The sequence below is a fragment of the Bactrocera latifrons genome, unplaced genomic scaffold (genome assembly GCF_001853355.1).
Source record: "Bactrocera latifrons isolate USDA-ARS-PBARC rearing strain unplaced genomic scaffold, ASM185335v1 scaffold_386, whole genome shotgun sequence".
NCBI classification, from domain to species: Eukaryota; Metazoa; Arthropoda; class Insecta; order Diptera; family Tephritidae; genus Bactrocera; species Bactrocera latifrons.
The window spans coordinates 163,027-175,834 of NW_017537030.1; the positions used below are offsets into that span (position 1 = coordinate 163,027).

Here is a 12,808-nt window from a genome sequence, read left to right on the forward strand (position 1 = left end):
TGACCTAGCCAGCGTAGCCGCTGTCTTTTAATTCGCTGACTTTGTCAATGTCGTCGTATATCTCGTACAGCTCATTGTTCCATCGAATGCGATATTCGCCGTGGCCAACGCGCAAAGGACCATAAATCTTTCGCAGAACTTTTCTTTCGAAAACTCGCAACGTGGACTCATCCGTTGTTGACATCGTCCAAGCCTCTGCACCATATAGCAGGACGGCAATTATGAGTGACTTATAGAGTTTGGATTTTGTTTGTCGAGAGAGGACTTTGCTTCTCAATTGCCTACTCAGTCCGAAGTAGCACCTGTTCGCAAGAGTTATCCTGCGTTTTATTTCCAGGCTGACATTGTTGGTGGTGTTTATGCTGGTTCCAAGATAGACAAAATTATCTACAMCTTCAAAGTTATGACTGTCAACTGTGACGAGAATGCCAAGTCGCGAGTGCGACGACTGTTTGTTTGATGACAGGAGATATTTCGTCTTGCCCTCATTCACTGCCAGACCCATTTGTGTTGCTTCCCTGTCCAGTCTGGGGAGAGCAGAACTAACGGCGCGTGTGTTGAGGCCAATGATATCAATATCATCGGCATACGCCAGCAGCTGTACACTCTTATAGAAGATGGTACCTTCTCTATTTAGTTCTGCAGCTCGAACAGCGGACAATACTATTCCTAAAAAAGTGGAACAAGGTAAAAAAAAGTATAGGCCCTGAAATAATGGACAACACTTTCATCAAGTTTCGCAAAAGACCTTTGAAACAGCGGACAACGTTGACTCCTGCAAAATTCTTAAACATTGGACAGTTAATTAAACATTATCTTGGAACAGTAGAAAACGAACAATCCTAAAAAAACAAACATCAAAACAATGTTTGAATACCACAACAATCTTATCTTAGAACAAAGGGAATGTATCTAAACACACAAAATATATGTAAACAAACCCAAACAAATAATATTATATGCATCGGTATCCAAACCAACTATTAACTAGTAATAAGTAAACATACTATTGTACTAACTAGTATGTTAGAAGTAAGAGCCATGTAATGAGTTAGTCTCAAGAGTACTTTTACTTCATGAAAATTAACTCGCTCACCAAAAGTATCTTTCAATAAATTGATTGTATCGTTGCAATATCTTAATCGAACCAAAATTAATTATGGCCGCCTTCATTTGTCTTTTTGATGATGTAACGACGTGTCAATGGCATGGAATAAGTCTTTATTATGAAAACTAAGTAACAGCTGTAAAAAGACCAACTCCGAAAGAAAAATTGCGTCATTGAGAACCAAATGTCCAAAACCCCCTTTATAATTTATGTTAATTAAAATACTTTATTTTATATAAATGTTAGTAAAGTCCCATATAAATTATTTTAATTTGGTGTTCTTAATATTCATTGAATTATTTTTCTAATGTAATAGATCGGGATTTGGTACCTCAACAAAATATTTATTATACATCTTTCAACTCTAGGATTATTGATGCTGTCAAGAATAGGTTCGTATGAAAAGTATAGTTTTAAGAAAATTTGTAATAATTATGGAATAATTCCTTGCAATTGATGGCCAGATTACAATATTTTAATTGTTTTTGATTAAACTCTTAAATGGATATTAAAATAAATCTAAATTGCACAATTTAAAAGACTATCAAACACATTGCTTAAACTGTATAAAATGTTCGTAAAATGAAACAGAAAGAAATGAGAAACAAGAGAATCCTTTTAAATTTTAGTTTGCGAAGTGCTCAGCAAAGTAACATTTTGAGTAAATTCCCAAGATTTTTTCTGCACTCCTCCAATAATACATAAATAATGTCAAAGTTTAGCATGTAGTGTGGGCTAACGTCTAGTAGAAACAAAGGCAATATTCCTTCTTTGTTTTCCGAAACTGCACTCTAGATTTAAAATTTTGCACAACTTAGTTTTTTGTTGACGAACAAAACATTTTGGTCCCTTCATCGAATTATTTTATTTTTACTATCATACAAATTAAACTTTCGATTTGTAAAATAATGTATCAATATTTTTGTAAGCCATTTAAATAATTTGGTATGCTCATGACGCCACGTATTCTTGCGCAAATAACGGGACAAGGGCATACACGAGACTTTCTTGAAGTATTGTTTTTGTTATGAATACTGTACTTAAAGAAAAAATTTTATTACTGTACACAATTGCTTTGAAGTCTAACATTTAATTTTATTTTTAATATATATTTATAATAGATATAATTTTAATTTTTTTTTTATTTTAGACTCCGTCGCAGCAATAAAATGTTTCAAATGCGGCGTTACTGTAGAAAAAAATTATATACAAAATATAACTGTTTTGACGCCAATGTGCACTAAATTTGACTGGTCTGAAAATTTTATCATTGATTGCCCATTTTCGACAATGTGCTTAAAAACCATTTCAACACTTCATTTGCAAAACGAAAAACAAAACGCTATAACAAGGGGATGCGCGCCGCAAAAAGATACTAAACAGGTGTGTTATACTTAATTATATTTATCGCAACTGTTAATTTAGAAAACCTATTTTCGATCCACTGACAGAAATAAGTACATAACTCAAATATGTATTCTGGAATAGCACATTTCTTATTTTGGAATATTTCGTTTAAACTTTAAAGTTTCTGCGAACCTGGGGCTCCTGCTATTACAGCCTACGATTCGTGTATTAAGAAAAGTCACTAAAGTTTAGGAAATTATTAAAAATATATATATATGTGATATTTATCCAACTACTTTGAAAGAACAATTTTCCTCCAATGTATGTCCGTTGTTATTATATGAGCAAAAAATAGTAAGAATGTTCATAATTTTAAAATTCTAAATTCATTATTCAAAATCTAAGTCGTCCCCCTCAGAACGGTTTCCCCGGAGTTTTTTTAAATTTGCTGAATAACCAGAAGTCACACGGATAATCAAAAACCGAGAGTCGTCAATATTTCGTCCCGTTTTTACCAATAGCTTTTTGCAAACGACGCATAACACTCAAATAGTATTCCTTGTTGTCAGTTGGCTGTTCGAAAGGAATTAGGTGTGCATCACACCTTGATAATCGAAGAAAACATTCAACATGACCCGTTAATCTCAAATCATGTCAATTTCACGTATTTTTTCCAGCTTCGGCTCACCTTTGCCACGATATTCGGGCGATGGTCGTCTCTTTCCAGGTCATAAGCATAGATCCAAGACATCACCAGTAACAATGTTTCATGACATCCTTTTTGTTTCACAGAGGTTAACGCGACGCTGTTTTTCGAAAAAATTGAGTGATTTCGGAGCTGACTGTTAAACGCCGATTCTCAAGTATCAGATATCACCGAAAGCCATATCCAGCATTTTGAACATTTCGGCAACAGGTCTAATCACACAAAATGTAACACTAATGATTATTTTGATGTGAAATTTGGCGCAAATGTCACTGACATTCATGCCAACCTAGAAAAAAAATATTTCAGGAACGGAATTTTGGGCGAAATTCAAATTAAGAAGTCTTTCTATTTTTTGCTCACAGAAGTAAATTTGAAAATAAATTTAGGTACAATTTAGAGTATACTATATTCTATAAACAAAATTTTATGCGAAAAAAAAATTATTGTTTTTACAGGTCTTTAAGAATCGTCGATGGCAACAAGAATATTCGGTACAAGAAGTGTACGATGAAGGCTGTATAGAATTTAAGGCAAATCACTTGTCAGTATCCAGTAAAATACACTGCTATTGCCGGGGTAATTTATGCAACTCAGGACCAGGAAAAATCTTTGCTGAGCGAATACTCGCTACAAGCATAGTTCTACTTTTCTATTTATTGCACTTATTGTAGTAAATATTGTGATATAAACAACTACCGTTGAACTACCTAGAATTAGACATTTACAAATTTTCAAAAATACACGTACACATATATAATGATATTCTTTTTATATTTAATATAATAACTTTATAAAGAAGCTACTTTGTATATACATTTGGTCAGAGTAATTTGTTTGTGGGAAGGTATTCTAATAGCGTTTTATTTTGTTTATATACTTATTATAAATAATCGATAAACTAATAAAGCCAGAAATATTCATTTTTATAATAAAATTTGGCCCAAGGCACAATTACAATAGATAATTATTTAACACCTCAACATCGTCAGATAAATTGATACCGATTTTAAATTTCAATAAAATGWTATCCATTTCTTTATGCTTCATTTTACGATTTCTGTAAGTAGTAAATATTGTGATATAAACAACTACCATTGAATTACCTAGAGTTACACATTTGCAAATTTTGTTGAGAGCTCGTTAGAGAGATCACAACAACACAACCCTGCTTGTTTTTGTTTGCCAAAGAACAAGAGGTATTGACAGATAATTGCTAATGTGGACTTAGAATATGTGTTTGTACTAATATGTGTTAATATGTAATATGTTCAGATTTTGTTCAATATGATTATATGTATAAATATATTTGTATATGTATGTTCGCTCTGAAGAGAGCGCGGAAACGGAATTGAAAAGAGGGAGAGGCTCCTATATACATATATGTTTGTATTTTTTGCCTGTCTTGTTTTGTTTTTTATGTTATAATTCTGATTAATATTTGTTCCTTTGCTTACATAGTTTATGCCAAGAATGGGCACATTTTTGGCCCGCAAAGTTAGCAAAGTGCGGATGAGGGCTAGATGAGGGGAACAGCAGTTTACGGAGGGAAGGGCAGAAGAAGTTGCGAAAAAAACCAATTACATTCCTTCGTAACATAATATTCATCGCAGAGTGGTTGATACAGATATTGTACACAAATTAAAGAGCGGAAGTTTACTTCATATCGGAATTGTACAGTTATGTGAACAAAAAGAAGTAAACATAATTTGCACTATAAATATAATTGCAAGTATAAAAAAGAAAAGATACTTGTGACCATAATATATTATATATTTTGTTTAAACATATTGCAGTTCCATTACATGAAAATGCTTATATAAATATATGCTTTGTGTTATTTTCAGTTTGGTTTTTTTTTTATCAAAATATTCAAAGAATTGAGGTTTTTTTCTATAATTGTTTTGTGAAATATTAAACAACTTAGATTTCCTCTGGAAATGTATTAAAATAATAATACCCGCTATAGAAAGGAAACACATATTTTCAAAAATACAAGAAATTATCAAATAAGAATATATTTGCGCGGTATGGCATTATTGATTGAGAGTGTCTAAGCACACAAATAGAATACAAACACTTAATGGCAGAAACATCGTATTCCGCTTCTCCGTCCGCTAAAAGCGGCAAGGGTTTTGTTCTCGTTTTCATGCGAACAATGTTGCTATTACTCAATACGCATTTGTAGTTTTCCACACATTTAACTTTTCAATTATAATTTTTCATAATATAAAACATCAAAACTGAAATCAAACTATTAAAACTAGTTTATATATTTATAAATAATAGCATTCGATTCTGATTTTGAGTTATTTTCAGAAAATTTTAAGTATACTGAAGACAACTTTTATATAATTACTACAGTATATCGAGCCTGGCAACCCCGAGTTGTGAGAGAGCAATCAGCTCAGTCGTTTCGGGGAAAACCCCAAGTCGTTGGATATTCTACGCTACGTTGTTAGGTAATTACGCTACTGGGTAATTATTTACACTGCGCTCTCAAAAGATTCATTTATATTTATGCGTTTGAAGAAACAGTGGTTCAGAACCTGAAATTATTATAATTTAAATTTGCTGAAATGTTATCAGCAAGGGGAAGCAGTGTCAAAAATTTAAAAAGAAAAATTAACCCATTTAATGTGGAATGGGAAGGAAAGTATTTATGTCAGGAAAGCTCTGTTAGCATACAATGTCTGCTATGTAAAAAAAAAACATGTTCAGATGAAAAAATACAATATTCAAAGGCATTATGAAGCGCAACACGAAGAATATGATAGGTATACAGGTAAATCCCGTACCAATTTTTTTATGAACTTAAAGTCGTTAGACAACATTAAAGCAGAGGTTTATAGGTTATTAAGTTGTTTCAAATATGGTATTATCGGAATATTGTACTTTTAGGAGTGTTCTGTTGATAGTAATTGTGTAATCTATGTTAGCTATGCGATTGCACTTAAAATGGTGTTAGGTAACCATCCATTTTCCGATGGAGATTTCATTAAAGAATTCATTTTGGAAGCAGCTGGGACTTTAACTAAAGAACATCTTCCGAAGTATCAAAAAATCTGCTTATCGCAGCGAACTATTGCACGAAGAGTACAGGATATGGCAAGTGATAGTGAACGGCAATTAAAGAACCGAATTTCCACCTTTACTTCTGTATCTTTGGCTCTAGACGAGAGTACGGATGTAAACGATATGGCACATTTGGCTGTGTTCATTCGGGGCACAGATATTGAGTTCTATATCACAGAAGAGTTGCTGGACCTAATACTTATGAAAGGAACTACAACAGGAGAAGTAATTTTTAATGCCGTTATGAATTGCGTTGCTGATAAGGGCTTAGACTGGAGCAAAGTGCATAGTAGTGGCATAGTGTGGTGTGACTTAAAAGCAAATTTAGTCTAGAAAAGTATAACGACTTCATTGCGGTACATTGCTTGGACAATCAGGAAACCCTTTGTGCCAAGTCGTTATCTTTTGCACATGTAATGGTTGTTGTCGTTAAATGTGTCTATTAAGTGAGATCTCATGGCCTCAATCATCGTCAGTTTAAAGAATTTCTCGAAAGTATGGAGTGTGATTATGGGGACATACCATATTACACAGAAACACGATGGTTAAGTCGTGGGAAAACACTTTCAAGATTTTACGATTTAAGGTTATCAATTTCGAATTTCTTGGTAACGAATTGTGTACATCGTAAATAAATTTTGTATGTTGCGAATTATTTCTCTAAGTTTTACGCAGTGAATAAATTTATTACTATTTTTAAGTTTCCAAAAATAAAATAGAAGATTTTTCCTTTAATGTGATGTATCATATGTATCATTCTTAAGATTTTTACTATATGATTGGATGGTGCCATCACTGGCAATGCACGCATCCGGTTAGACGTGTGAGTCCCTGTATGTTTGGAAGCACCTACACTTGTGAGCAATTTTTTTCAATAATGAAATTAAACAAACATAAAATAAGAAATAGGTTACATAGTAGTTACAAAAAAACTTAAAATTGTTAGGCAATTTTACAGTTATTACCCACAGTGCAACTTCCCATATATGCGCGCTCTCATTTGTAGACATGGTGTGGTAAAATACATTGCTCTCATTTGTAAATTTGGAGTGGTAAAATACGTTGCTCACACATCCCTCTTCATGCCCGAACGGGCAAAATGTCACTGAGGGCTAATATGTCCACCCCTGGTTTATGCAATCCCCTCTTATTGTTTTGTTAAACTTATGGCGTATTGTCGGAACATATTGCGAGTTAATACTTGAACTTTTTTTTGTTGTTGTTGAGATATTTTGTGCGTTTTAACACTAAGCATTTATCGGTATTAATAACACAGTACAACAGCTAATCTGGGGAGTGAGAAATTCCAAGTCATGGTGATGGTACTAGGTCAGTATAGTAAAACCCTCAAAGAGTTTGGCGTTCATATGTGTCAGTTTTTTTTATGACCTTTTAAATTTTTTCCTTATCTTGATGTTTTTTCGCTTAGTTGTAACATTTTGGAAAAAACGTAGGTTTTTTTTTAGCAGTACCCAGTGTCACTGGCAGATTGTTTGTCGTTTAATTATATGTATGTACAAATGTATGTATGGTACAAGTAAATATGTTACCAAATGCACTTTGTATGTTGTTGATATAACACACTTGTATATTAAAAATATGTATCGAGGTGAAAGGTAATTTGCAAATATGTATGTATGTTTTTTTCTCTTACTTCGATTTTGTTTTTTCGTTTTTTTTTATGATATAAGTTTTTTTATGTTTGCGCCGTTGCTTACATAAACATTATATACAATCCTGCTTACTGATTTATTAATTGGTTATATCCACTTGCGAGGCAGAAAAAACGCGTTTTTTTGTGAATTTTTTCCAAAGAGGCATTTTATTATATACATTAATGGAAAAAATGTACTTAAACAGAATTTAATGTACTTTAACAATCAGCGGTTTATTTAAAAAAAAATATTGCATCGGCTAGCTCCTGTAGATGATCTGCGAAGAGACGTCCAAAAAAAGTGCTTGGCGGTGAGCAAGATATCTCTGGTCCAAATTATCTGAAAACCAAACACCAAAAATATTTAGTTTTGTGATAAATAAATACAGGTAATGATCGAAGGTGTAGTTAAAATTTTGATTTTTGACAAAATGGCAGCGTTTAAAAAAAAAAGTAAGTTTTTCATGAAAATTTTTCACTTCAAAGTGGCTTAAAAAATCGAAATGATTGTCCAAAACCTATTCCTTTGATCATTACTTGAAAAATATATCTGAGTAAGTCGTGTGAAAATTTCAAACCCATCGGTTTAGCGGTTTGAAAGAAATTTTCCTCACCTACTCTGAAAACGGTTTCACGGTTCACGGTTTTGAGATAAACGCGTTTAAAGTTTTAATTACTGCGCCCTTAGCTTATACCTGACCTCGAGCGTCCACCTTTTCAAGGTTGTATCTCCGAAACTATTAGTCGGATCAACTTGAAATTTTTAGAGAATATTCTTGAATATATGTACATAAAAATGACAAGTGGATAAACCCCTTAAGCAGAAGGGGTTTGTTGGAAATTTTCATAAATAAATGCTTGATTTGCTTGATATTTTTGTTTGTTAATAAAATTTTTTAATTACACGAAGGTAAGATAAGACGTAAGCAATAAACTAATAATATTTATTAACATATGTAACTTGATATATATGTATGTATGTATGCTATATATACCAAGCTATGTTCGGTTTTTCTCGTAAAATAAACTCGAAGCTATAAGGCTTTGGTAAACGTTTTTTTCGCGGATAGAACGGATTTGAAATATTTTATATTAGCATATAAAAACATACATACATATTTATGACCATTGAAATATATTTAAATGGAATAAATACGCTCACTTTGTTTTTCCTCAAGGGGCGTCTTATGTATTGTAGGTATGAGTTTGCGAGCCTAGGCGTTTTGTCCCAATTCCCTTCACCACTCCTTTAGTCCTTAAGGTTTCTAGCCGCTTACAGGTGGTCAATTTTGTTGTTTTAAAAACTCGCGCCTGTTTCTTGTTTAAGTTGGTTTTTATTACTGATTTGTTATTAGATTTCGCACCCGATTGTTTATTGCTTTTGTTTGTTGGAACTGTTTTGTAATTTTGATTTTCCATGCTCATCTCAATGTTTTATATCACCTCACTGTTATATGTAATACATATTCATAATGTATATTTATTTTACCACTGCACCGCACTTTTATAATCAACACACAATTATTATTATTTTTTATAAATGTGCTTAGTTGCTTTTATTTTTTTATTTCTAAATAGTGCCTGTCAATCCGGCTCGAAGGACCATATTTAAATCTCAACTTGGGTAGGGTATGCACAACTCACTTACAACCGCGATTAAGCATCCAAATGAAAATGCGCTAGTAATTTTGGGTACAATTAACTTTAATGCTTTATATATATAAATTACAATACAATTTTCAATATATGTATCTAAATAGAATTGTAACTGTGGTATTTAAATCATCCCAGTGCGAAATTGTTGTTCTGTAGAGTTCTGGCGAATTTTGTACCATGAACGGTTTGAAAATTTTTTTATATTTCTTTTTTCTGAACCATCAACACCTCAAGAATATTTTGTTAAAGTTTTAGGTCATTCGGAGAAAAACTAACGAAGTTACAACAGGTTGAATAACGGTACCTCTAACTTAGGTTTGCGCACCTTCCAGCTAGTTGTGCTGAGCGGCGAGGGGCAGCTGCTTCAGTCTCTATTGTATTAATATTGTCCCCTCTTTTGATCCTAATATCTTCAGGTAAAATGTGTACGGGTTGTGCGCTGGGTTTGGGACCCGCCACGTAAACAAAAAAAAAAAAAATCATTCCAATTAAAACACAACAACAGCCTCGGATGAGATACCCCACTTTTGATGACGACCATGGCAAACGATATAAGGACTACGAATTGAAGCAGGACCTCGCTACGCTTGGAATACCCAATTGGCGCCACGTAGCGAAAAGAAGAAACGAGTGGCGCGCTGTTGTTAACTCGGCTATAATCGCGTAAGCGGTGTCTACGCCAATTAAGAAGAATAAATAATTTTGTACCTAATAGATACATATGTGTCTCTATTTCCGCCTTGGTAATCACCAAGTAGAGAGGGAGGAGGCTTAACTCATTTAAACATAACGGGCCCCCTAGGCGAATATTTTGCCTAGAATTACGTACATATATGCTGCTGCATGTATTTCGGCGTACTGCTGGTAGAATAGCCGAGGGCGCAGAACACATGCTATAAATGTTGAAAACGGCTTTGGCTTTTTTATGCACATATGCTTGCTTTTACGTATGTACAATAAGAAATTGTATTTTACGGATTTATGAGTTTGTGACTACTTTTCATAGTTATTGTATTTGCGATTGTTTCTTTGATAGGTTAAGATTCGGGTTCTTATTTCATATTTCTTTAAAATCGGCTTGTTAAACTAGTTTTTTATTATTTGCCTTTTCTGCGTTATCGGCTTATAAAGGATAGTGAATGGGTACTCCTTAGGCCTAGATTTAGGACTATGATTTAGAGGGATCTTGCGAGAGAATGGCCGTGAATGGAGAACGGATTCGATTCGTGGAGTAGAGAATTCTGCATAATTAACTTGTTGTTGTTTTGTTTGTTATACGGGGAAGTTTTCTTAACTTTTGAAATTTCCTTAATTGTGAATTAAGGTATTTGTTTTTATTATACTCAACTTRAGTTGGTATGGTGGTGACTGGTTCTGTAACTAGTCCATTTTGTGTTTCGCTGTGTAGCTTTTGAACCTTTTGTGCCTTTGAACAACATGGTGTCTCTTGGCAATTTTTAAAATTTTGGCTTTCGGGATTTGCTTTTGTGGTTCTTTTTGTATATGCTATATATGTTAAATTTGCTTTTGCAATTATTAAGATTGTGTGAGTGGGACAAGCAGTTTGTGCAGAGGCTTTTTGATCTGACAAAGTTGGTCCTTTCATTGACATTCAATTTTTGAAACTTCTCGTAAGTTTTAAGCTTGTGCCCTGTTGTGCACAGTTCGCATGACATATGTTTTCTGTTTATATTGTTGTTGCTTCTAGCTTGGGGTCTATTGAAGCTTCCATCTTGGTCTTGTTTAATGTTTTTATTTCTGACAATTTTTTCTTCTAACCTTGCCGCAATATCACATTGGATGGTGAGAAAGTTTTCATTTGTGCCACGTTGAATACTTTTTTCGGTATGAGAGCGATTGCTCCCATAGAAGTAACAACTTTTCTGGTAATGCGGCGATGCAAATGTTTACCAGAATTCGATCCCAACTGTCTATGGGGATATTTAGTATCGATAGAACCGACAAACAATTTGAAACAGTGGATTCTAGTTTAATGAATTCTACACTTGTTTCGATCTTAATTTTTGGCAAGTTCATTAGTGTCGTTACTTGTTTATCGACCACTATTCTTTCGTTTTCATATCTTGCTTTCAGAGCCAAATTGAATTATCGTCATTTAATGCGAACTGTTTTACTATTACGCCTGCTTGACCTTATGTTTTGTATCAGAGGTGATACAATTTTTGCGTTTGTGATAATTTTGGATGGTTGATGTAAACGGCTGTAAATATGTCCTGGAAGGACGGCCATTCTTCATAACGTCCATAAAATGTTTCTGTGTCACATGCGGGCACCTCGAGGTGGATGCCTGAACTTGCCTTTTGACTGTCTATTTCTGGCAGCTCTACTCCACTGCGTGGAGTAGGTGCAATTGCTTTTATTAGCTTTAATTGATCGGAGATCATCGCTTTTGTTTCTTCATATTGGTCTAAGCAGTTTTCGTAAATATCGTAAGCCGATGATTTAAAATTTTGAGGTAGATCTTAATCGTCAGATTCTACTATGGCGTCATGAGCCGCTTGGAGTCGTATCCAAAAATTGTTGAGATTTATAATTTTGATTTCTAGTAACGATTCCGAGTTTTCGTGAATCGRTGAAGAGGCAAATCTAGTGCAGTATCTTGTTAAACTGTCWCTTTCTGAAATAAATCTAGCAATCTGTTTTGAGCGTGTAGCTCCAGGTGTACTTTGATGTTTGTTATTATGAACCATTTTTGCAAAATAATATTATTTATTTATATTTTAGTTTGATAATATGTTTGAATTAATTACTATTAAAAATCGCGTTCTTTATTTATTAAAATATTTGATGTCCAAATGATTTTTTATTTAGGTACACCCTAATACTTTGACTTATATGTATGTATGTGCGTATGAAGTTGCCTCTGTTTTGTGCAATTGAGAGCTCGTCGAAGATATCAATATGCTTTGTACAAATTAAACCATTCGTTTTTGGTTTTGATTTTTAAACAGGATAGCGGACTCGCGTCCGTGTCTTTGTTATAAAAATGCTGTCTTAAGACTGAATACACCTACCTAAAGTCTAAATTAAACCTACGCTTTTACCGGGTCACGTTCCCTATAATCAGCAGTTAATCGGATGCGCGTGTGAAGCCGCTAATATTGCTGATGCGACGTCAGCTATTGCTGGATTTCGAGTTTCGTACTGAGTTGCTGACCGATGGTGGGAATTGTCTGAAGGGCTGTGTTAACTCCTCCCCTCTTAAATATGATCGTCCTCGATCATCAATAGAAAGGTAGAT

The 12,808-nt window shown here is 33.7% G+C and overlaps 2 protein-coding genes across 4 annotated transcripts in view; one reads left to right on the plus strand and one right to left on the minus strand.

Annotated features, from left to right (window-relative positions):
* Positions 1-3,921, plus strand: part of LOC108972216 — a 15,288-nt gene extending 11,367 nt beyond the window's left edge. For 2 of the 3 annotated variants that reach the window (XM_018938737.1, XM_018938739.1), the window contains exons 2-4: positions 1,425-1,500; positions 2,259-2,491; positions 3,620-3,921. In XM_018938737.1, coding sequence (XP_018794282.1) covers positions 1,425-1,500; positions 2,259-2,491; positions 3,620-3,835 — 525 coding nt within the window. In that variant the 3' untranslated portion in view covers positions 3,836-3,921. Of the gene's footprint in view, positions 1-1,424; positions 1,501-2,258; positions 2,492-3,247; positions 3,465-3,619 lie in introns of those variants that run through there. The other variant, XM_018938740.1, reaches the window with a different exon arrangement.
* The window catches only part of LOC108972215 (rabankyrin-5), a 163,555-nt gene that overhangs the window by 108,928 nt on the left and 41,819 nt on the right, over positions 1-12,808 (minus strand). The gene's annotated exons all lie outside the window — the stretch shown is intronic.